The following is a 25596-nucleotide window of genomic DNA, read 5'->3' on the forward strand; positions in this document are numbered from 1 at the left end:
ATAAAAAAGTACCGGCGGAAGGGGCTTCCAGACCCCGTCCGACGGCCGGTCGGACACTGGGTGGGCGGCCCGGGAGCCCCCCGCCCGCGCCGCCGGCCAGGTAAGCGCGGGGGCCCGGTCACCTCTTCCCCTGCTCTCCCGGCCCATCCGGGGGCTCGAGCGAGCGAGCCAGCCCTCGCTGGGTGTGGAGCACTGTGCTGGACGCCCGAGAGAAAACGCTAAGAGGAAGGCAGGTCGAGAGGAGGGAGAAGTGGTCCCTGCCCGCCCGAGCGGCAGACCCCCTGCGGAGGCTTCCCCGGAGGGGAGAGAGGGAAGCGAGGGCTGCCGAGGCTACCCCGGGCCGGTCTCGCTTGAGGTTTCCCCGGCAGGGAGGCGGCCGAGGCTACCCCGATCCGGTCCCGCGGAGGCTTCCCCGTTGGGGAGAGAGGGGCTGGTGGGCTACCGAGGCTACCCCGGTCCGGTCCCGCTGAGGTTTCCCCGGCAGGGAGAGAGACTGGGGGGCTGCCGAGGCTACTCTGGTCCCGTCCCGCGGAGGTTTTCCGGGCAGAGACAGAGGGGTGGAGGGGACTGCCGAGGCTACCCCGGTCCGGTCCCGCGGAGGTTTCCCCGGCAGGCAGGGAGAGAGGGACTAGTGGGCTGCCGAGGCTACCCCGGCCCGGTCCCGCGGAGGTTCCCCCGTTAGGGAGAGAGGGACTAGTGGGCTGCCGAGGCTACCCCGGTCCGGTCCCGCTGAGGTTTCCCGGCAGGGAGAGAGACTGGGGGGCTGCCGAGGCTACTCTGATCCCGTCCCGCGGAGGTTTTCCGGGCAGAGACAGAGGGGTGGAGGGGACTGCCGAGGCTACCCCGGTCCGGTCCCGCGGAGGTTCCCCCGTTAGGGAGAGAGGGGCGGGCGGGGGGGCGGGCGGTCGGTCAGCCGAGGCTAGGCCGGCCCCGCCCCCGGAGCCTCCGCCCCCTGCGCCCCTCCCCGGAGCGGCGGCTGGGCCGGAGCTGCCCCTCGGTCCCGCCCGGCAGGCGGGGCGTCCGCGGCCCGCGCTCCCTGGTCCTCGCTGATCCCGCAGCCCGGCCCGGGGCGGACAGCGGCCCGGCGGAGCGTCCCGCGCAGAGTCCCGCGCGGCAGCGGCATGCAGCGGCGGGGGCCCGGGCTCCGGAGAGCCGTCCTGGCGGCGCTCCTGGCCGCCCTCCTGTGCTGCGCCCTCGGGGCCCGAGCGGAGGAGCCCGGCGACCCCGGCCCCCCGCCCGCCGCCGAGGCCGGGCTCTCCCCCGCGCCCCGGGACCCCCGGCCGGGGGCCGCCAACGCCAGCGGGCCGGGCCGGCCCCCGGGCGCTCCGGGAGGGCCGCGCGGAGGAGGCGGCCCCGCCGGCCGGGCCCGAGGCCGCTCGCCGCCCATGTGCTCCGGCCAGACGGAGATCAAGGACACCTTCAAGTACATCAACACCGTGGTGTCCGCCCTCGTCTTCGTGCTGGGCATCATCGGCAACTCCACCCTGCTGAGGATCATCTACAAGAACAAGTGCATGCGGAACGGGCCCAACATCCTCATCGCCAGCCTGGCCCTCGGGGACCTCGTGCACATCCTCGTCGACATCCCCGTCAACGTCTACAAGGTGGGTCGGCGCTCACTACGGAGCACCGCCGGCGATGCCCCCTTGCCCCCGACCCGCCACTCCACGGTAGCCGCCTCGCCCCTCTCGCCAGCCTTCGCCCTCCCCCGCCTCCCTCCCCGCGGCCCGTCGGCTTGGCTGCTGCCCGCTGGCCTAGCACAGCGCTCTGCACCCAGTCAGCACTCAGTAAATAATAATAATAATGTTGGTATTTGTTAAGCGCTTACCATGTGCAGAGCACTGTTCTAAACTCTGGGGTAGACACAAGGGAAGCAGGTTGTCCCACGTGGGGCTCACAGTCTTAATCCCCATTTTACAGACGAGGTAACTGAGGCACAGAGAAGTTAAGTGACTTGCCCACAGTCACACAGCTGACAAGTGGCAGAGCCGGGATTCGAAACCAAGACCTCTGACTCCAAAGCCCGCGCTCTTTCCACTGAGCCACGCTGCTTCTCATACCATCAGATACCATTACCTAATGGTAATAAGTAATACCGATACCTAATGGTATCTAAATACCATTGGAACGAAGGTTGGCCACCACGGATGGATTCCGACTCCCAAGTCCTTCCTAGCCTGCACCGCTTTAGATTTCAGATTGGCCACCGTCCTCCGCCTACCCCTGCACTTTTAGGAGGAACAGGTGGCTAATTGGGTTTCTGTGATTACCGCTCCCGGAATACTTGCCCAACCTGCAGGGGGTTAATCAGTGGAGTGTCCCGACGCCTACTGTGTGCGGAGCACTTTACTCAGAGCTCGGAAATGTACAGGAATCAGCAGGCGTGATCCCCGGCCCTCAAGGAGCAGGCTGTTTTGTTGGGGAAGCACACGCCCAGAGCCATTACAGGCAGGAGGAGAGGGAAAAGAGAACGTACACATCAATCGTATTTAGATTTACTGTGTGCAGAGCAGTGTTCTAAACGCTGGGAAGGGTCCAGGTTAACAGACTTAGTAGACAGGTTCCCTGACCACTTCTTCCTCTCCCTTCTGCGTCACCCCGACTTGCTCCCTGTCTCCATCCCCCCTCCCAGCACCACAGTACTTATGTGCAGATCTGTCGTTTATTTGTATTAATGTCCATCTCCCCCTCTGGACCACATTTGGTACAGTGTTCTGCACGCGATAAGCGACCCATAAAAATGATTGAGTGCCCGCAAGGAGCTGTCTGCCTATGTAATAGGGAGTGTAAGATACATACATAAAGTTCTTCAGGAGGATGTGGATACTGAGGTGCTGAAGTAGGACAAAGGTCTCCGAGTGGCATTCGGGATGAATATAAACTGGGGCAGTTAGGAATGAATCACAGAAAAGGATGTGATTTCAGAAGGGCTTTGAAGATGGGGAAGGCTGCGGTATGAAGGAATTGAAGAGAAAGGGTGTGAAAGGGTGGCAGGAGAAAAGAGAATGAGTCACGGTGAGTGAGTAGGTGAGCCTCCTAAAGTCTTGGTGCAATTTTAAACTACTTTTGACATATAGGAAAAGTGAATTTAAGTGACACAAATATAATTCATAAAGTTCTTTTGTAATACTCATTACATCTCGATGATGTTGCCAAGTTCAGCTGACCAGAGTGCACAATTAACCTTTTCTACCGCGGTCGTATTTAAAAAGCAGGAATTTAAAATACTCTGGCAAATGTGGCTTGTAAATGATTCCGGTAATGCTTTAAAAAGTCTCTGAAGTATTTTGCATATAAGTACCACGTACATTTTATTTTCAGCATACACACTTCAAAATTGATCCAAGTTGAAAGTTGCATAGGAGCTTTGTCACCTCATATATATATATGAAATTACATATATGAATAGAGAGAGAGGAAGTATAATCAAACTATCTAAAGCTGATCCAATTAAGAAGCTATCATAATTTTTTTAAATTCAAGATTAGACATCAACAATTGAAGGTAGCACTTTTTTAAAAGAAAGTAACTGTGTATTTTATGGAAAACAGAGAGTAAAGTTATGGTTCTAATCCCGACTGCCATTTGCTTGATGTGGGACCTTGTGCACATCCCTTACCTTCTGCGGGCCTCAGTCAACTCATCTTTGACTGTGTGCAACTTGATTATCGTGTCATCGGTCCCAGTGCTTCGTACAGGACTTGGCACGTAGAAAGTACTTAACAAATATCACAATCAGTGAATGGTATTTACTGAATGCTTACCATGTGCATGCTTACTATACTAAGCTCTTGGAAGAATACAGTACAACAGAATTAGTAGGCATGGACCCTGTCCTAAAGGAGTTTGCTGTCAAAGTGGAGAGACACTCATTAAAATAAATTACAGATAGAGGAAATGGGAGCATGAAAGGATATGCACATAAGTACTGTGTGATGCGATGGTGCTTAGGTGTATAGATTCCAAAACATAGATGATGCAGACGGGAGGGAAAATAGGGGAATTGAGGGCTTAGTTAAAGAAGGTCGCTTGGAGGAGATCTGATTTAAGTAGGGCTTTAAAAAGGTGGAAGAGTGGTCATCTGGTTTGTTGGATATGAAGGGAGAGGAAGTTATAGGCCAGGGGGTGGAGGCAGGCAAGGGATCAGAGGCAAAATAGATGAGACTAAGGTACAGTGTGCAGGTTGGTGTAAGAGTAGCAAAGTGTGCACGTTAGAGATCAGTGAGGTAAAATAGGAGGGAGAGAGCCGATTGAGTGCCTTAAAGCCGATGGTAAGACGTTTCTGTTTGATGCGGAGGTGGAAAGTCAACCACTGGAGATATTTTGGAGTGGGGAGACTCACGCTGAGTATTTTTTGAGAAAAATCAACGGGGCAGCAGGTTGAAGTGTAGACTGGAGTAGGGAGAGACAGGAGGTGGTGAGGTCATCTAGGAGGTGGACACAGAAGTCAAGAAGGGATATGATCACCGTGTTAGCCGTTTGGATTTAGGGGAAGAGTTGGATTCTAGAAATGATGATTATTATTATGGTACTTGTTAAGCACTTTCTACCTGCAAAGCACTCTACTAAGTGCTGGGCTCAAGACAGGCAGATTGGATTGGAAACAGCCCCTGTCCCACATGGGATTCACAGTCTTAAACCCCATTTAACTGAAGCACAGAAAAGTGAAGTGACTTGCCCAAAGTCACACAGCAGACAAGCGGCAGAGCCAGTATTAGAACCCAGGACCTCTGACTCCCAGGTGCATGCTCTATCCCCTAGGCCACGCTGCTTCTCTATTTGATGTGAATGGGATGTGAGGTTATGCATCTCAAAGTGATGCGAAGATAGAACCGACAGGATTAGGTGACAGACTGAATATGTGAATTAAATGAAAAAGAGATAGTAGTTGAAGCCATGGAAGTGAATGGATTCTCCAAGGCAGTAGGTATAAATGGAGAATAGAAGGGGACCCAGAACGGAGCCTTGAGGGACTCCCACAGTTATAGGATGGGAGGCAGAAGAGGAGCCCATGAAAGAGAGCTAGGAGGAGAACCAGGAGAGGACCGTGTCAGTGAAGCTAAGGTTGGATAAATTTCCCTTAGAAAGGGGTGGTTGAGAGTGTTGGAGGCAGGAGGATTAGGACGGATTAGAGACCATTGGATCTGGCAAGAAGGAGATAATGGGTGATCTTTGAGATGGTGGTTTCTGTGAAGTGAAGGGGACAGAAAGCCAGATCGGAGTGAGTCAAAGAGAGAATTGGAGGAGAGGAACTAAAGACAGTGGTGTAGAGAACTCACTTAAAGGGTTTGGAGAGGAGTGATAGGAGAATGATGGGTGGGGAGATAACTGGAGGGAACCATGGGGTCAAGAGAGGGTTATTTTTAGGATAGGGCAGTCGTGAGCATGTTTGAAAGCAGTAGGGAAGAAGCCACTGCAAAGTGAACAGTTGAAGATGGAAGTCGAGCAGGGAATAAGGGAGGAGGAAAGTTCTTTGATAAGGTGCAAAGGGATCAGGTCAGATGCACAGGTGGTGGGGGTGGATTTTGAGAGAAGACAGGAGATCGCCCCTTGAGCTATTCCTGGGAAAGATGGGAGAGTTGAAGATGGGGCAGGAGGAGGGAGGGGCTGGAGAGGAGCAGGGGAGATTTTAGGGGGATCATGTCTGATAGTTTCAAGTTTCTCAATAAAGTAGGTGGCCAGGTCATTACAGGCGAGAGATGGTGGAGACGGGGGACAGGAGATTTGAGGATGGAATTAAGCGTCTGGCAAGGGCAGTGGGCATGGGTGTCAATAAGGATGGAGAAATAATTTTGCTGGGCAATGGAGAGAACAGAGTTAAAGCACACGAGTATTGAAGGGGTGATGGGGAGACCTGGGGAAATCTAGAGTTTTTGATTTTTACCAACAAAGTAGTTGGCAAAGTCATCGTGGTAGTGGAGCAGGGAGAGGAGGAGAAAGGAGGGGAGTTTGGGAGCTTCAGGAGGGAATATAAATTTTGCCTGAATTCCCCTAGGAACACCTGTCAACAGAGAGCAGACTTGAGACTTCCCCAAATCTTTGTGGTGGTTGGACCAATCTCCCAAACCATCACAGAGTTTGGGGATACTAATGGTAGGAGGGAGGGAGCTGATTGAGTGCCTTAAACCTGTTGACTGAGCCCCAACTTGCTCAGAAATGTCCATTATTTGGTAGTAACTAAAATAATATTACCTTTTAAACCCAATGTTACACTTAAACATGCAACCCATCTTGGTTCAGTCACTTGGAAAAATCAATCAATGGTATTTATTGAGCACGTATTACCTGCAGAACACTGTACTAAGCACTTGGGAGTATACAATGCAACTGAGTCGTTAGACTTGTTCCCTACCCCCCAGTGAGCTTACAGTCTGGATGGGGAGACAGACATTAATATAATCAATAAATTATGGATGTGTACATAAGTGCTGTTTGACTGAGGATGGCGTGAATACCAAATGCTAAAGGATACAGATCCAAGGGCAAAATCAGTCAATCTTTCAATCAATGGTATTTATTGAGTCTTTACTGTGTGCAGAGCATTGTACTAAATACTTGAGATAGAACAGTACAACAGGGTTGATAGACACACTCCCTGCCTCCAAGGAGATACAGTCTAGACGGGGAGACAGACATTAATATAAATAAAACAATTTATGAGTATGTACAAAGTGCTGCGGGGCTGAGGTTGGGGTGAATACCAAGTACCCAAAGGACACAGATCCTAGTGCAAAATCCAGAATCAATCGATGGTATTTATCGAGTGCTTCCTGAATGCAGAGCACTGTTATAAGCACTTAGGAGAGTATGAAATCCTGATTGGCATTCCATTATGTTGACAGAAAACAACAGAAGGACATATGCCGAATTCACAGTGATAAATAAAAGCTGGGGCAGCAGGAGTAATTGAAGTGCTAGTTATAATGGGGGTGAGGTATGCTTTTTAATCGAGTAAAAACTTTTTGGAGGAGGAGGGCTTTTTTTAATCGAGTAAAAACTTTTTGGAGGAGGAGGGCTTTTCTTTAGTTTTGAAGACGAGAAGCAGAATTGCATGAGGTAAGTAGCCCTTTGGCCAGATACTCAGGCATGCAGTTTAGTGGAAGAAGAAAAACAGAATTAGGTGAGAGCAGAGCAGTAGAGAAGCAGGTGACTTAGTGGAGAGAGCATGGGTCCGGGAGTCAGAAGGATCTGGTTTCCAATCTTGGCTTTGCCACGTGTCTGCTGTGTGATCTTGGGCAAGTCACTTAACTTCTCTGGGGCTCAGTTACCTCATCTGTAAAATGGCGATTAAGACTGGGATCCCCATGTGGGACAGGGACTGTGTCCAACCTGATTAACTTGTATCTACCCCAGTGCTTAGAACAGTGCTTGGCATGTAGTAAGCACTTAACAAGTACCATTATTATTATTATTCTTGTTACTGTTACCTGAAACCTACCCTGGGTAGTTTGAATTGGATTAGAGAGGCAGATGCAGATTTCTGAGCAAGGGAGGATCCTTGCTGGTTCTTCTTCCACCTTCATCTCCAACTGTTCTGGGTCCTTTTCTTTTCTCCCCATCTTGGGAGACTCACTGGCTCTGATAGTTTCAGCCCCAGCTCTAGGTGGGTGATAACTAAACACTTCATACACCCCAACCTCTCTCCTGCTCTACGATCTCCCACTTCTTCTAGGATATCTCTACCACCAGCCCCTCAATCTTAAATGTCCAAAAATAGCCTCATCTTCCCTCCTAATCTTGTTTTATGCCTTTGAGTTGTTTCCAACCTATAACGACACCACCGATACATCTCTCCAAGAACACCCTGCTCTCCATCTGCAATCGTTCTGGTAGTGTATCCATAGGATTTTCTTGGCAGAAATACAGAAGTGGTTTACCATTGCCTCCTCTCGCAGTGAACTTGAATCTCCACCCTCGACTCTCCCATGCCACTGCAGCCCAGCACGGTTGAGTTTTGACTTGTAACAGATTGCCTTCCACTTGCAAACCACTGGCCAAGCTAGGAATGGAATGGGTGGGCCTCTGCTAGAGTCTCTCTCCCATAGCCGAGGCTGGTAGAGTACTGGAAACTCTCCAGGTGAGACCCTGAGAGGGGTCCTTCTAATCTGGCTCTCCTAATTTAGTCTACCCATTTTCCCATTGAAGTTGACAATACCATATAATAATAATAATGATGGCATTTATTAGGCACTTACTATGTGTCAAGCATCTTTCTAAGCTCTGAGGTAGTTATAAGCCAATAGGTTGGGCACAGACCCTGTCCCACATGGGGCTCACAGACTTAATCCTCATTTTTCAGATGAGTAACTGAGGCCCAGAGAAGTTAAGTTACTTGCCTAAGGTCACACAGCAGACAAGTGGCAGAGCAGGAATTAGAAGTGGCAGAGCTGGGATTAGAACCCAAGTCCTTCTGACTCCCAGGCCTACGCTCTTTCCATTAGGCCATCCTGCTTCCCTAATAGTTATAGTACGCCGTATGTATTTATAGCTGTCCTTCCTACTTGGATTCTCATCCTGTCTCTACTGTTTGTTTTTTCTGTGACCTTGAGCAAGTCACCTCCCAGTGGCTGAGTTTCTCATCTGAAAAATTGACGCCTGTTCCCCCTCCTACTTACACTGTGAGACCAATGTGGGACAGGGACTATTTCTGCCCTGAATATCTTGTAAAATAAGTGCATAGCAAATATGGCAAATATAGCAGGTAAAATGCACCTGCTGCTGCTTGTGAGACTGAGTAAATCAATTCTGTATCTTCTATTTTGGCCTCATTGTACCCATTCAGAGCCTTTCTTGTGTATTGCATGCTGCATTAGGTCTGCTCTGCTGTTGTGTCCTGATCTCACCAAAGCAAAGCTTCTGCTCCAAACAAGCTGCTCCCTTCCTGATCATACTTGGACCACTCTGGTGTCTCTGTGGCAGTTCACTCGTTTTCAGCTGGGATATAGCATGTCTAATATTTCCTTTTATTGTATTCTTATAGCTTTCCTCTTCCCTCCTTGAATTCTAGACTGTAAGCTCATTAGGAGCAGGGAGCCTGTCTGCCAATCACTTTGCATGGCACTCTCCCAAGCACTTAGAACAGTGCTCTGCACACAGCAAGCACTCAGTAAACACCATCGATTGCCTGACTGATTTCAATTTCCCAATTTCCATTCACTTTTGGGCCGCAGACATTTCAGCCACCAGGGGTCCTACACCCGAAAACCTCAGGGTGTACTTTACAGTGTGCCTGTACCAAAATTCACCCCAAATTTCCTTACAAAGACCACCTAGCCCAGCTGCATTAGGGGAGCAGAGCTTCAGTACCAAGAGACTAGCTTCATTTTAGGGCAGCATTGTTTCTGATCCTGTCTTGCCATTTGATGTTGAGCATAGCCCTTACCATCAACTCTCAGGTCCTCAATCAGTTCTCCCCTTCCTACCTCATCTCACCCATCTCCACTACAACCCAACCCACACACTTCACTGTACCTCTATCCCTCGTCTGCCTCACCCACATCCTTCCTCTGGCCTGGCTCCTTCATCAGTCTAGAAGTGGAGACAGACTTTAAAATTAATTATAGGGGAAATGGAAGTGTATAGGGATATGTACCTAAGTGCCCTGGGGCTGAGGGTGGGTTGAATATCAAGTGCTTGAGGGTCACAGATCCTAGTGTATAAGCACCTCAGATGGGAAGACAATAGGGGAACATAAGGGCGTGATTAGGGGTGGCCTCTTGGAAGAGATGTGATTTAGGAGGACTTTGAAGATGGGGAGAGTGTTGGTCTGTTGAATATGAAGGGGAGAGAAGCTCCAGGCCAGAGGGAGGATTTGGGCAAAGGATCAGCAGCAAGAAAGATGAGTTTGAGGTACGGCACTTTAGTCCGCAGTAGAGGACGGAAGCGTGTGGGTTGGGTTGTAGTAGAGGTCAGCAAGGTAAATTGGCAATGAGAGTGGATTCCGTCCTTAAGGTCGATGGTAAAGAATTTCTGTTTGTGGATGGGCAACCACTGGAATTCTTTGAAGAGTGGGAAGATACAGCCTGAACGTTTTTTCGGATAAATGTTCCAAGCAGCAGGATGAAGTCTGGGCAGGCGAGGGGAGAGGTAGGAGATAGGGAGAGTGAGGAGGGTGATACAGTAGTTAGGCGAGAAATAAGTGCTTGGACCAGGGTGGGAGCAGCTGGAGATCAGATGGAGAGGAAGGAGCAGATTCTACAAATTTTATCAAGGTAGAACCAACAAGGATTTAGTGACAGGCTGAATACACGGGTTAATCAATAAATGAATCAAAGATGATTTTTGAAATCTGTTGCATTGGAAAACTTTTCCAGAGATGTGGAAGGGTATTCTAACACCTCTATCTGGGTATCTCACTGTATCTTCCAACATTCCAACATTCAGTAAATTGAACAGCACCAGGATAATGATGTAAACCTGCTTTAGTCCATTGGAGATGGGGGATGATTGTACAGGTCATACTTGCTTAGCCAGCTGTGCCATCATGTAATAGTCTGAGAATTTTAATGAATTTTTCAGGGTAACCAAATTTGCAAAACCCAGAGTACAGATCTGTTGATGGCATCAAGTGCTTTTGTGGTGGCAATAAAAACTTTATAGAGACATTGGCGAGTGAATGTTGTACTTTTTAGCCCTGTCTGTGCTGCAGAGATCTAGTCTACTGTACCATGCTGTTATCTGAAACCACAATGTAATTCTGAGAGTGTTTAATCAAAGATAATATTCAGTAGTCAACCCAGGTCTAGTCCTGCACAATCTTGTCAGCAATCTAGAATAATAATAATAATGTTGGTATTTGTTAAGCGCTTACTATGTGCAGAGCACGGTTCTAAGCGCTGAGGTAGATACAGGGTCATCAGGTTGTCCCACGTGAGGCTCACAGTTAATCCCCATTTTACAGATGAGGTAACTGAGGCCCAGAGAAGTGAAGTGACTTGCCCACAGTCACACAGCTGACAAGTGGCAGAGCAGGGATTCGAACCCATGACCTCTGACTCCCAAGCCCTGGCTCTTTTCACTGAGCCATGGTGCTTCTCAATGTAATGAAACACCTCAATAATTGTCAATTTTCTCCTTCCCCTTCCACCTTGAAGATGATGAAGACATCTTTGAGATCCTGAAACATATCCTTAATGGTTTCTATGTTGAAGAATAATTTGTACTAGGGCTTAAGCAGAGTGTACATGTGACTGTACAGTGTTATAACTGTGTTATAATTGTCAGTAGGTGTGCCATGTTTATAGGCTTAGCAGGTAAGCCATCAGGTCCTAGAATTTTGCTAATTTTCAGGGTTATGATTTCAACACTTGAGACAAGGGCATGTCTTTGCTTGTTGGAATCAATTGATCAGTTGTATTTATTGAGTGCTTACTGTGTGTAGAACACTGTTCTAAGTGCTTGGGAGAGAGTAATACAGTAGAGTTGGTAGAGTTGGTACACATAGTTGCTGCCATTCCACAAGTCCAGAGGCTACCACACTCAGAGTTTGCTTGAACTTCTTCCCCCCATCCCCCACCCATTATTCATTTTTTTCTTATTTTGCAATTCAAAAAATGAATAAATTCAAAGAGATCAAGGTGCTAAAATATCATTACTGCTGGAAAAAACCCAAGCCTTTTAATGTTTGGGAAATATTAAATTTAACAGTTCTGCTCTAATGTTGCTTCTGCCCAAACTGCTATGGACATATTTTCTTTTCCTGTTTTTTCTAACTCACTGTGTACAGTCACATGTGGCTCTTTATGGTGCTCAAAACTTTCCATAAAATTCTTAATATTCACAACTTTCGCAATTTAATCTTGTGGGAAGTAGCTTTAGACTTTATAACAACTTCCAGTCTTTAAATGTTTTCAATTTTTATATTGTTTCTTGATAAGTTTTGCCTTACTAGGGCTGGGACACCTGATCTGACAATCTTGTTATCAGTAATAATAAAATAGTAATAATAATAATAATAATTGTGGTATTTGTTAAGCACTTATTTTGTGCCAGACACTCTTCTAAGCACGGGGGTGGATACAAGCGAATTGGGTTGGGCACCAATCCCTGTCCCACATGGAGCTCACATTCTTAATCCCCATTTTATAGATGAGGTTAACTGAGGCATAGAGAAATTTAGTGACTTGCTCAAAGTCACACAGCAGACATGTGGCAGAGGCAGGATTAGAAACTTAAATCTTCTAACTCCCAGGGCGGTGCTCTATCCACCATCCTCTAGGCCAAACTGCTTCTCAAGCATACGCTAGAAGAATAAAAACTACTTATCTTAGAATGTAACTAAGGACAGTGTTCTCTGTCATTACCACTTTGCTAGAATTTACCACTGAAAAGAGATCTTTCATTTCAAAAGGGTGAATAGAATAGTATTTAAGAAGAAATTCCAATTTCTTCATATCCATGTGCTAGACAAAGTCCCATTCAAGAATATTTTCAGGGTTTGATTGTGAATCGGAAGTTTTTTCATGAACTTTAACCCTTAGCCTCCCCCCATCGCTCCATATTTAATTTGACTCATTCAGAAAAATTAGATGTCAATAGGAATGGGCTTCTCATTGAAATTATTGAGTTCAGCTAATTCGGCAAATAAAGAAGGCTCCATATTTTTTGTTACTTTCAGTAAAATTCCCCCCTTGAGTCCTGGAGGATGGTCCCTACTCTCTGAGCTTTGCTTCTCCACTCCCCTCAAGCCTCAACTCAGTCCACTGGAGCTGCCAAGGGGGAAGGACTTCTTTCATTGGAGACTGTTTCAGTTGGCCCCACTGAAGAGTTGGGTGCCCATTGATAGTGGTTGGATGGTAGAACCATCCCAATTCTTCCCTTGATTGACAGGCAGAGGCCTCACTGCTCCCAGGCCTGTGCGATGGACAATTCCCAGGGGCAGCATCACTGAAGGAAGCTGCCATACCTATCCATCACAATTCTCTCCACAGCTGTCATTTCCGGTGGTAGGAGGTTGGTGATTTTACGGATTCTTTGAATGCAAGGAGAAGTCTAATCGGGACCTCGTGAGAGCAGGAACGGCAGATGATTGATTTTTATTTGGCAAGTTCTGTTGCAGGAAAATGAAATTGCTCTAAAAAAGAAATTAATTCACCTTCTTTCTATTTTTTTTTCCATCTCCTTGGATTCTTGCTAAGGGCTTAGTACATATATAGTTCTAATATTTAAGGTCTTATTTTCAGTTCTTGTTTGAGATTTTAACATATCACTCAACTGATTTATTTCTACTCAATGAGTGGATTTAAGGTACAGATTCTATGAGTGTATATGTCACACACAAATGGAAATAAATGGACTTTTCACCTTATTCAAGATTTGTGATTTAAAATCTCGATCTTATACGATGAAGTTGTCTTCAATTTAATTGGTTTTTCTGATGTATCCCTAGTTCAAAGATAAGATAAAGTTGTTCATCTCCAGAAAAACTAGTTACAGGGGGTTTGACTGGAAGTTCTCTGTGGTGTATTTGTGTACGTGAAAGAACGAGAAAGAAAGGAAATTCCAGTGTGTAATGAAATGAATTTTGATAAAAGTAAATACAATTTTTTCCAAAACTGTTATCTCCAACAGAGAGCCAAGATAAAAATACAGGGGGATTAAGCACTCTGCAAAGTTTGTAAAACACTGTCTCAAGTCTTTTCCCCTTGCATCCCTCTCGGGTATAAATCAAAAAGACATTCTGAAGACATTACAGGAAAGTAATTTAAAGGCCCATTTCACATTTCATCCACAATTATTAACAAACTCAACTCCCATAAATACAATTAATATGAAATCACAGTACGATTTCCTTGTAATATACTTTTCACAAGTGCACTTAAACACTCATATATACAAAACAATCCTTCTCCATTTCTCTCCCACCACCACTAACACCAACTCCTACACTCTTAACAAAATTTCTTAAGGAGTTAAGACTGTTTGCTATTCCATTAGATGGTGATGAAACTGCAGGTCTGGAGAGTGTCAGGAATTGCTTTGACAGAATTGAGTGAGAGTGAGGAAAATAATTAGTAATTCCTAGTCCTTCTTTCATTTTTACCTCTTTTTTACAAGCCAAACAATTTTTTTTTTTGACAAAGCTGGAAACTCCCTCTGCTGTATCTTCCTGTGGAGGTCAGGAGGTTGAATGACAAGTCATCTAAAATGAATGAATAAAATCAGGTTCCAGAGGATAGTAGGACATTTTCAGGGTGGGGAAGTATTCTAGTATTCTGTTGAAAGTGAAAAGTGAATGAAAACTATGGCAAAATTTATTGAGAAACAATGTGAGAATTGAAAAGCTTTAAAGTCTGGAAGTTGAGTTATAAAGTCTAAAGCTATTTCCCACAAGACTAAATTGTGAATGTTGTATGCATTATGAATTTTGTGGAACCTCTTGAGGACCATAAATGGCCACATGTGACTGTACACAGTAAGTTAGAGAAAACAGGAAAAGAAAATGTGTGCATAGTAGTTTAGGCAGAGGCAACATTAGAGCAGAACTGTTAAATTTAATATTTCCCAAATAAGAAAAGGCTTTTTTTCAGCAGTAATAATATTTTAGCACTTCTCCCCCTTTGAATTTTTTTTTAATTGCAAAGTAAAAAGGAAGTAATGAATAGTAAGTGGCCGGGGGGCAGGAAAAGTTCAAGCAAACTCTGAGTATGATAGCCTTTGCTGTATTCCAGGCCTCCTTCTTTAAGCATCATTTTAAAACTTGCTTAGTGTAGTAATACAAAATGAGTTTTATTCATTCAGTTGTATTTATTGAGTGCTTACTGTGTGCAGAGCACTGTACTAAACACTTAGAAAGTACAATTTGGCAACAGATTTATGTCTCCCCTTTGGGGTTTTTCCTTCAGATAGTACCGCAATCCTGGCAGACTTCAAGACCATCAAAAGAGTTCACTGTAGAAGCAGCATAGCATAGTGGATAGAGCACAGTCCTGGGAGTGATAAGGTCATGGGTTTTAAACCGGCTCTGCTACTTGTCGGCTGTGTGACGTTGGGCAAGTCACTTCACTTCTCTGTGCTTCATTTCCCTCATCTATAAAATGGGGATTGAGATTGTGAGGCCCACGTGGGAGAGGGACTGTGTCCAACCCGATTTGTTTGTGTCCACCCCAGTGCTTAGTACAGTGCCTGGCACATAGTAAGTGCTTAACAAATACCATATCATCATCACCTGCGAGAGCTTGGGCTGCTGGTGTAGTGCTCCTGTGAGTGTTTTTTGAGCTGTGTATTTATGCATGTGTTTGTGTGAGAGTTTTGCATTTATTGAACCTGCACCTCCTTGTTTCTTAATCCTTCTTTTTCTGTCACTATCTCTCTGTTTCATCTCTCTGTGTTTCTCTTCTTCTGTTTCTCCGTCCCCTAGTCCTCTGCTGTTTTTCTTTGCTGCTTTCTTTTGGTGTCAAACCTGTTCTTCTTTGAAGCCCCTTGTTTGGGTCAGTTGAACTAGAAATAAATGATTTTGATTGCTAATGGAATCAATCAGTGGTATTCAATCAGTCTATCAGAAGCGCTCAATAAATACTATTGAATGAATAGTATTTATCGCACGCTTACTGTTTATAGGCATTGTACTAAGGGGAAAGTGCAATAAAACAGAGTGGGTAGACACATTCCCTGCCCATAGTGAGTGGTATTGAGTGCTTTCTTTGTCACAACACCGTACTAAGTGGGAGACTACAACAGAGTTGGTAGACACATTCCTTGCTCACAATAAGATTACAGTCAAGAGAATGCAACCAGGTAGGATATCGTCATCTTGTGGCATGTAGTAAGTGCTTAACGAATACCGTCATTATTATTATTATTCAGCTTTTTTACATGTAGAGCGTGTCTATGTCATCCAATTTCCTAGCACTGGATTAGCCAAAACTGTCTGTGATAGAATTCTTCTAAGAAGGTAGATGTGAGAATTAACAGCCGCTTATTTCCATTGAATGCTCTTGGTCTTCTCTGAGAAGAACAGACTGCCAAATGCCTGTGTTATTTCTCACTTAGAATGGTAGAAGTCATTTTGTGGTCTAGAAGGTCAAGAAGCAGTGTAACTATGTGGCCACTAACTAGCCAGAAATATGCCATCTGGATTAGGTTTCAAAAGGATACAGGATAATCCTAAAGTTCATGTATAATCCTAAAGTTCATGTTCGTTGGCGTTTCCTTGCTACTGCTCTCTTGATAGTTTTTCTATGGCCCGAGAAATATTCCATATGTTTATGATCACTTAATGTCACTGTGTTGAGCTTCAATTAAATTGTTTCATGTTTCAGCTAGCCTTGGCTGTTATATTTTGATGACTTGAAGTTATAAGGTGCTCTCCCAACATTCAAAGCCTTCTTAAAATCCAACCTCCTTCACAAAGCTTTCCCCAATTAATTACCTGTCCCCAAAGGCTCATAAACCCATGACCTATATCTAGCACTTATGAAAATATCTGGACCATTCCTCAGTGAACTTGTATATATGTTCGTTTGTTTTTCCGTTGTACATTCAGTGATTCATTCCAACTACTCTATTTGAAGATATCTTCATATCTTTCTCCTCTATTAGAGTGTCAGCTCCTTCTGGACAGAGAAAAGAGATGATGATTGATGATGATTATGGTATTTGTTAACTAAGTGATTACTTTGTGCCTAGCACCATTCTAAGCACTGGGATAGATACAAGTTAATCAGGTCAGACACAGTCCCTGTCCCACATGAGATTCATGTCATTAGAGGAGCAAAGTGTGTGGGCTGGATTGTAGTACAAAAGCAGCTGGGTAAGGTAGGAGAGGGCAATGTGATTGATTGCTTTAAAGCCAATGATAAGGAGTTTCTGTTTCTGGGACAACTGGAATGGGGTTTGTTGCTCCAGGACCATGGCAGCTTGTGCCCGCTGCAGGAATGGAGGTGGATTGTTTTGGCCAGTGGCAGCTAAAATTATGGTCGGCTGACTGTGACCGGAGGTGAAGGCGATTCGTTCATTCAATCATATTAATAAATACGCTTAATAAAGCACTTACTGTGTGCAGAGTACACAGTAAGCAATTATGTGGTCCAATAGACTGCCCTCTGCCACCAACTCGGTGGATCGCCGGGCCACCCAGGGTGAAAAGTCAAGCATGAGATAAATGGGCACAGCTCATCCTCACAAGGAAAGCCACTCACCCTGATCCAGGATCCTGGTATTATATGACTAACAGAGGAAGCAGCATGGCCTGGTGGATAGAGCATGGGCCTGGGAACCAGAAGGACCTGGGTTGATGATGATGACAATGATGATGGTATTTGTTAAGTGCTTACTCTGTGCCAAGCAGTGTTCTAAGCCCTGAATAATAATTGTATTTGCTAAGTGCTTACTATGTACCAAGTACTGTTCTAAGCGGTGGGGTAGGTACAAGGTAATCAGGTTATTCCATGTGGGGCTCAAGTCTTAATCCCCATTTTATAGATGAGAGAACTGAGGCAGAGAGAAGCAAAGTAACTTGCCCAAGGTCACACAGAAGACGTGGTGGAGTCAGGATTAGAACCCACGACCTCCGACTCCCAAGTCCATGCTCTTTCCACTAAGCCATGCTGAAAAAGAAGGCCACTACATCAGCCTCCTTACTGACCTCCCTACCTCCTGTCTTTCCCTGCTCCAGGCCATTCTTCACTCTGCTGCCCAGATCATTTTTCTACAAAAACATTCAGGCCATGTTTCTTCACTCCTCAAGAACCTCTTAGCATATTTATTAAGTACTTACTGTGTGCAGAACACTGAATTATGTCCTTGGAAGATATAACAGTAAACAGAGGAAGAAGGAAATAGGAGGAAGAAGGAAATGGAAAGAAGGATCTGTGGGTGTGTAAATGATTAAAGAGTAGAGTATGGAAATAATAGTACAAAGGTACTACAGGTGGTTGTGAGTGCATGTTTGGAGGAGATGCAGTAGTGCAGAGGTTGGAGCTGAGAATATACACCTGAGGAAATGAAAAATTAATTGGAGAACTGCATACAGCCCTGGATCCATTTTAGTGATGAAAAGGTACAGAGAAGGGCCACTAAAGAGATTCGTTCAGCCGATGGATGACAATAGGCAGAGCACTGAAAGACAAAAACTTCTTTCTCTAATCAACAGGATTGATTGATTTTTGCTGAAGTAGCCTAGATTATTAATGAGACCCTTTAAATTTTAGTGCTGAAAATGGGGAGGAAAAACCCTCATCTTGGTTTCAGGATAATATAGCTTCCTTGACATGAATACATGCTCTGGAGGATGGAGATATACTTTAGCAGAAACTGTTTTAACTGCCCACTCAATTAATTACTAGTAAATACCATGGTATTTTCATATAACATTAATAGGAAACCCTTATATATAGGGGCCAAAAAGTGTACTTGTTTACCTAGTGGGTGAATCAAATGTTGCTTATTCTGTTTTAAAATAAAGCAACCATGTTGGTATAAGTGCCATGATATTGCGGATGGAAGATTCACCCAGTTTGAAAATTCCAGGGAAAATGCTGTACTTATTTTGGCAAGAGGACAGTGAGACATACCCAAAGAGTTAGAAAGCAAAATTTTCCCTTTTTTTGCTGTTTTGAAAACTAAAAACAACCCCTGGAAATATTTCCCTTTGTCTTAGATTCCCTTGAGCCTTTTACCCAGATGTTAAACCTAGTGATTCATGCATGAGCCATTGAGCACACGAAGTTGTCCCAAAGAGCACTCTTATTTTTTTTTTGTTATTGTCGTTTGTTTCTTTGGGGGTTTTTAATGGTATTTGTTAAGCGCTTACTATGTGCCAGGCATGTATTAAGCTCTGGGGAAGATACAAGACAATCGACTTAAATACAGTCCCTATCCTACATAGGGATCACAGTCTCCATTTCATAGAGGTGGTAACTGATGTACAGAGAAGTTAAGTGACTTGCCCAAGGTTAAGGCCATCAGGCTCTATGTGGGACAGAGACTGTGTCCAACCTGATTATGTTGTATCTACCCCAGTGCTTAGTTCAGTGTAAGCACTATAAGTGCTTAATAAGTACCATAAGAAGAAGAATAGTGGTGGAGCTGCACTTAGAACCCAGGTCCTCTGACTTCCAGACCCCTGCTCTCTCCACTAGGTCATGCTGTTTCTCACATGTAACAGCCTGTGTTTTCCAATGAGAAGAGAAAAAAAAGTAGTATAAAAGGACATGCTGTGATACATTTTTCATGGTAATATTAAGTGAAAATGTTTTGGGTTACCTAATCTCACTATTTGGATGGCTCATCCCATCTGTTCTGCTACCACTTCTATGTGGTTGACTTCCAAATCTATCTCTGTAGCCCTGACTTCTCTCACCTGTATTCCCACAACTCCTCTTGGTTCCAGGGGATCTCCACTACACCTCAAAGTCAACATGTTAAAAACCCTTCGTCCTTCTTCCTAAACCCACTCCTCCCTGTAACTTTCCCATTTCAGTAAGTTTCCCATTTCCCATCCTCCCTTCCCCAGAAGCCCTCAATTTTGGTGTCGTTCTCAACTATTCACGATCATTAAGTTCTCTCATTCAGTCTGCTGCCAAATGCTTCCTGTTACTCTTGCACAACAGAATAATAATAATTGTGATATTTCTTAACCGCATATTATGTGCCAAGTACTGTACTAAGGGCTGGGGTAGATACAAGATAATCACATCCCAGAAGGGGCTCGTAGTCTGAGCAGGAGGGAGAACAGGTATTGAATCCACGTTTTGCGGATGAGGGAACAAAGGCACAGAAAAGTTAAGCAACTTGCCCAACATCTCACAATAAACAAGTGGTGGCGCTGGAAATTGAACCCAGGTCCTCTGACTCCAAGATCCATGCTCTTTCACTAGGCTATGCTTCTTCCTGAAATATCTTTCAGGTTCACTTCTTCCTCTCCACCCAAACTGTTACCATCCAGTGCAAGCTCTGGCCTTATTTCAACAAACTCTTGCATCAGCATCCTTGTTGGTCTCTCAGCCTCCATCCTCTCCCCACCTTAGTCTATATCACAGACGTCTACTCAGACCATCTTCCCAAAACACCACTCAGTCCACATCTGTCCTCTTCTCAAAACCATGTACTGGCTTCTTGTGTCTCTCCACAGCAAACAAAATCTCCTCCCAATCAGCTTCAAGAATCTCCATCATCTGGCCTCAATTTAGCTATCTGGTCTCTTCATGCACCGTTCTCCACCTTGCATTCTTCATTTCCCCCAACTCAACCTTATAGCTGTACCTTACTTATATCTCTCTCAATGAATCAATGATATTTATTGAGTACTTACTGTGAGCAGAGCACTGTAATCAGTGCTTGAGAGAGTACACTAGAATTGAGTTGGTAGTCACAATCCCTTGCCCACAAAATTAATTAATTAATGTTGGTATTTGTTAAGTGCTTATTATGTGCAGAGGACTGTTCTAAGTGCTGGGGTAGATACAGGGTAATCAGGTTGTCCCCCGTGAGACTCACAGTTAATCCCCATTTTCAGATGAGGTAACTGAGGCACAGAGAAGTTAAGTAACTTGCCCACAGTCACACAGCTGACAAGTGGCAGAGCAGGGATTCGAACCCATGACCTCTGACTCCCAAGCCCAGGCTCTTTCCAGTGAGCCACGCTGCTTCTCTATAAAATGCTTTCTCCATCTCTGTCGCCTTGCTCATACTCTTCAAATGGCTTGGAACACCCTCTCTCCAGACATCCAACCAACTTTCCACATTCATACCCCGCCTAACATGTAACCTCCATCAGACCTTCCCCGGTGAATTTCCCAGCTCCCTAAGTCATATAAATCCATCAGTCAGTTTTACCCTTATTCACTTAATTATATCTATCCTCAGCCTCTGTGTGTGTGTGTGTGTGTGTGTAACATCCATACACACAAAAACACCCATGCACATATATTTTGACCACTCAAGTTGTAGGTATTTTTCTTTGTCTTTTCCATTAAATTCCCTTATATTTACTCCAGTAAATTCCTTGTGTGTAAAGAACATGTTGCTTTTTCATTCCAGACTTCCCAATGAATAGTACTACTGCTACTACTACTACTACTAATAACAACAGTAATTGTGGTATTTAAGTGCTCACTGTGTGCCAAGAACTGAGGAAGATACAAGTTTGTCAGTGTCATGGGCCCCAAGTGAGAGAACTCCCCAAGGTTGCTCAGGATTCCTCTCACTAGGTTCCTCTTCCACTGGAATAAAATCCTTAGTTGTGCCTTGCCCAGATTTCTGCTACCACAGGGCAAGGTCTTCAGATATGCCTCAACCAGATTTCTGCTCTGAGAAGTGGCATGGCATAGTGGATAGAGCACTGGCCTGGGAGTAAGAAGGTCATGGGTTCTAATCCCCGCTCTGCCACTTGTCTGCTTTGAGACCTTGGGCAAATCACTTCACTTCTCTGGACCTCAGTTCTCTCATCTGTAAAAAGGGGATTGAGACTCTGAGCCCCATGTGGAACAGGTACTGTGTCCAACCCAATTTGCTTGTACCTTCCCCTTCACGTAGTACAGTGCCTGGCAATTAGTAAGAGCTTAACAAACATAATAATAATAAATAATAATATTAATAATATCATTAATTATATTAATATTGTAATAATGATAATATTATTATTACTCCCCAGTGGGACAAGATCCTCAGATGCACCTCACCCAGGTTTCTGCTTCCCTGGCATGAGACCCGATGCACCTCACCCAGATTGTCTGGCACTCAAGTTATGAGTCCGTCTCTAGGGAGTTGCTTCCCTCTATTTTCCAGGTGCTCAATGGCAATTTCAGAGTGAAACCAAACCATCACTATAAACAGCAGAAAACTTTCTTCCATGCTTAGCCTAATGAAAAAAAGTAAACATATGCCAACACACACATACTCACTCACATATATACCCAGATTAGCTTTCCACCTGACTGTTTTCCCCAAGTTCATGCAGATGATAGGAAGGTTGGAGAAGGTCAAAGAGTCCAGCTGCCCGCAGCACATCTTAGGTGTTTTCCCCACAGTCACCACAGACCACTCAGCACATTTCCTAGATGGTTTTTGCCACCTCCCAGGGGTCAGCTCTTTCCCCTTTTTATCTACTCATGGCAGTTATTTTGGGGGATTGCAGCGGGGGTGGGGGGGAGTGAGGGTGGTCCTGATTCTTTGCCTGCTGTCTCAAGCCCCTTACCAGGGTAAAGACAGAGGGGATGGCTACAGCTCCCCCCACTCCCACCTCACAGCCTGTCTTTTCAAGAAGCATCAGGCAGTCTTTCTCCTGCCCTATAGCAAGGCAGTTCATCTCCTCCTCAGTCTCCTCTGCAATACAATTCCATTTCTTCTCAAACTTCTCATCAATTCAGTTCCACCTCAATTTCCTTGGCAATTCATTTATCCCTCAAATTCCTCCTTTTATATTGTTGTTCATGGGGTAGAAGAACAGTCTTTTATGAAGTGGATTCTGTGTTACAAGTTGGTTTCACTGTTGCTCACCATAATCAGGTCCTATATGGGCCTCACAGTCTAGACTGTAAGCTCACTGTGGACAGGGAACACATCTGCCAACTCTTATATTGTACTCTCCTAAGCGCTTAGTTCAGTGCTCTGCACACAATAAGCATCAATAAATATGATTGATTGATTGGAGGCAGCACAGGTATTGAATCCCCATTTTGCAGGTTGAGGGAACTGAGGCCCAGAGAAGTGAAGTGACTTGCCCAAGGTCACACAGCAGACAAGCAGAGAACCCAGGTCCTCTGATTTCCAGGCCCATGTTCTTTCCCCTAAGTCATGCTGCCTCTCTTCTACTACTGCTTCTACTTCTTCATCTTCTGAGGGGAAAATATTTGCTATTTCTGAATGTGCCCTGTAAGACTGTACTTGTTTTTCTCTCTATAGCTCCTTGCAGAGGACTGGCCCTTTGGGCTAGAAATGTGCAAACTGGTGCCCTTCATTCAAAAGGCCTCCGTGGGAATCACCGTGCTAAGTTTATGCGCTCTGAGCATTGATAGGTAAGTTCTCATGCCATAGGGGATATATTAATAAAGGGATTTGTTGTTAAATTTCAAATTACCCTTCAGCTCAGTCAGAAGTGATAGACAAGGTCTGTTTGTTGATCTAGGTATAGAGCTGTTGCTTCCTGGAGTAGAATTAAAGGAATTGGAGTTCCAAAATGGACCGCGGTAGAAATTGTTTTGATCTGGGTGGTTTCAGTTATTCTGGCTGTCCCCGAAGCCATTGGTTTTGATATGATTGCTATGGATTACAAAGGAAAATCTCTTCGAATCTGTTTCCTTCATCCTACCCAGAAAACACCTTTTATGCAGGTGAGTCATTAACTTCCTTACAATTCATTAATTGAAATTCATGTATAGCCTTCTTCCTTCTAATACTTTTCTTTGAACTAGGACTAATAATAATAATAATAGTAAACATGGTATTGGTTAAGCACTTACTATGGGCCAAACCCTTGAGTAAGTGCTGCGATAGATACAAGATTATCAGGTCCCACATGGGGCTCACAGTCCAAGTGGAAGGAAGAATAGGTATTGAATTCCCATTTTGTAGATGAGGGAACTGAGGCAGAGAGAGCTAAGTGATTTGCCCAAGGTCACACAGCAGGTGAGTGGCAGAGGCAGGATTAGAACCCAGTCCTCTGACTCTTTCCACTAGGCCATGCTGCATCTTCATTGAATTTTAATGCCAGTATTACTTACAGCACTCTCATTTTAAGGTAATCTATAAAGTATGCCTTGGTTTGAGCATTTCATTTATCCTTCCTTTGAACTATTGTGACCTGATTATGATGAGCAACAGTGAATCCATCTTGTAACCCAGAAGCCACTTCATAAGAGACTGTTCTTTTACCCCATGAACATAAGCAGTGCCTAATGGAAAAGGCATGGGCCTGGGAGTCAAAGGACCTTGGCTCTAATCCCGGCTCTGTTAATTGCTTGTGTGTCTTGGGCAAGTCCCTTAACTTCTCTGTGACTCAGTTTCCTCAACTCTAGAATGGGGATAAAATACCTGTCCCCCCCCTCCTACTTAGCCTGTGAGTCACATGTAGCACAGGGACTGTCAACCTGTTGTCAACCTATTGTCAACCCCAGCACTTAGAACAGTTCTTGACACATAGTAAACACTTCAAAAAAAGAGTGATGAAAGATCATTTCAATTTAGCATTAGATGATGTCCATATAGCCTAATCAATCAATCGTATTTATTTAGTGATTACGGTGTGCAGAGCACGGTACTTACGTGTTTGGGAGAGTACATTAAAGTTAGAAGTCACCATCTTTGCCTTCAAGAGGCTTAGAATCCAGTGAGGGAGACAACACTAAAATAAATTGCAGGTAGGGGAAGCCACCGAGTATAAAGACATGTACATAAGTGCTGAAAGAAAAGTGAAGGGTACCTAAGTGCTTAGTGGGTAAATACTCAAGATGTTATTGTAAAAACCTTAACTATTTTTTGTCTTGCTTCACTCCTAAAGATTGTAAGCATCCCCTTATTTTGGTAAATAACACGATAGAAAGCATCACTGCAGTTGCTCAAGACTTTGTACATCTCTTTACTTCCCTCAATCAATTAATCAGTAATATTTATTGAGTGCTGACTTCGTGCAGAACGCTGTATTAAGCAATCAGGAAAGTACAATAGGGTAGAAAACATGATCCTAGAGTGGCTTAGTGGAAAGAGGAATCAGTCAATCGATCAATCAGTTTTATTCAGTGCTATGTGTGCACAGCACTGTACAAATCACTTGGGGAGAGTACAATATAGCAATAAAATAGAGTTGGTAGTACAGGTCAAGGAGTCAGGTGACCTGGGTTCTAGCCCTGGCTTTGTCATCTGCCTGCTGTGTGACCTTGGACAAATACTAATTTCTCCGGACCTCCGTTTCCTCATCTGTAAAATGGGAATTACTTATGGAAGACCTCCTCTTAAACAGCTGGGAAGCATGGCAGAGTTGATGTCCCCGTGGGGGTTGAGGAGGGTCCAATGGAACTATGGGCAGCTCATACATAATCGTTTCAATTTTGTGAACAAAGTAGTTGGAGAGAATATCAAGAGCAAGAAATGTGAAAATGTGGATACTGGAGGCTTCAGGAGGGAGTTAAAAGTCCTGAAATGGTTGGTCAGGGCAATGGACTTAGCAATGGATGAGAGAGAAGGTTGCTAAGCTGAAGAGAGGGCAAAGTTCATTCATTCAATCATATTTATTGAGTGCTTACTGTGTGCACAGCACTGTTCTAAGCACTTGGAAAGTACTAACAGGTGAGGATGGATCCTGACCATCAGTTTTAAGGCATTCAATTAAACTCTCTTCCCACTACTTATCCTTGCTCCTCTCCCACTGCAGTCCAGCCCACACACTTCACTCCACTATGCCAACCTGCTCACTGTGACCCACTGACATCGTTCTTGCCACTGACCTTTTGCTCACACCTGACTTTTTGCCTGGAACTCCTTCCCCTTCCACATCTGGTGTGCCATTCATCTCCCCATCTTCAAAGGATGACTCTGAATAATCTGTCTCTGCCCAGCCCCCCACTCTGTTTCCCTCTGCACTTGGTCACTTATGTTCTTGAGTCCTTAACTCCCCTAAGCACTTAAGACCACCTTTCCTCCATCTCCCTGCAGCACTTATAA

The 25596-nt window shown here is 44.9% G+C and overlaps 1 protein-coding gene and 1 non-coding gene across 2 annotated transcripts in view; one reads left to right on the forward strand and one right to left on the reverse strand.

The window, feature by feature from the left end:
- Positions 1 to 1121: 1121 nt before the first annotated feature.
- The window catches only part of EDNRB (endothelin receptor type B), a 32258-nt gene continuing 7783 nt past the window's right edge, over positions 1122 to 25596 (forward strand). Inside the window, exons 1-4 of the mRNA XM_029073748.2 lie at positions 1122 to 1183; positions 1301 to 1604; positions 22843 to 22955; positions 23066 to 23270. Of these exons, the coding sequence (XP_028929581.1) occupies positions 1122 to 1183; positions 1301 to 1604; positions 22843 to 22955; positions 23066 to 23270 (684 nt within the window). The remainder of the gene's footprint in view (positions 1184 to 1300; positions 1605 to 22842; positions 22956 to 23065; positions 23271 to 25596) is intronic.
- LOC114814869 lies at positions 7958 to 8095 on the reverse strand. The gene has a single exon (XR_003762665.1). It is a non-coding gene; the product is annotated as a small nucleolar RNA SNORA7 (small nucleolar RNA).

The sequence above is a fragment of the Ornithorhynchus anatinus genome, chromosome 10, assembly GCF_004115215.2.
Source record: "Ornithorhynchus anatinus isolate Pmale09 chromosome 10, mOrnAna1.pri.v4, whole genome shotgun sequence".
Classification (NCBI taxonomy): Eukaryota; Metazoa; Chordata; class Mammalia; order Monotremata; family Ornithorhynchidae; genus Ornithorhynchus; species Ornithorhynchus anatinus.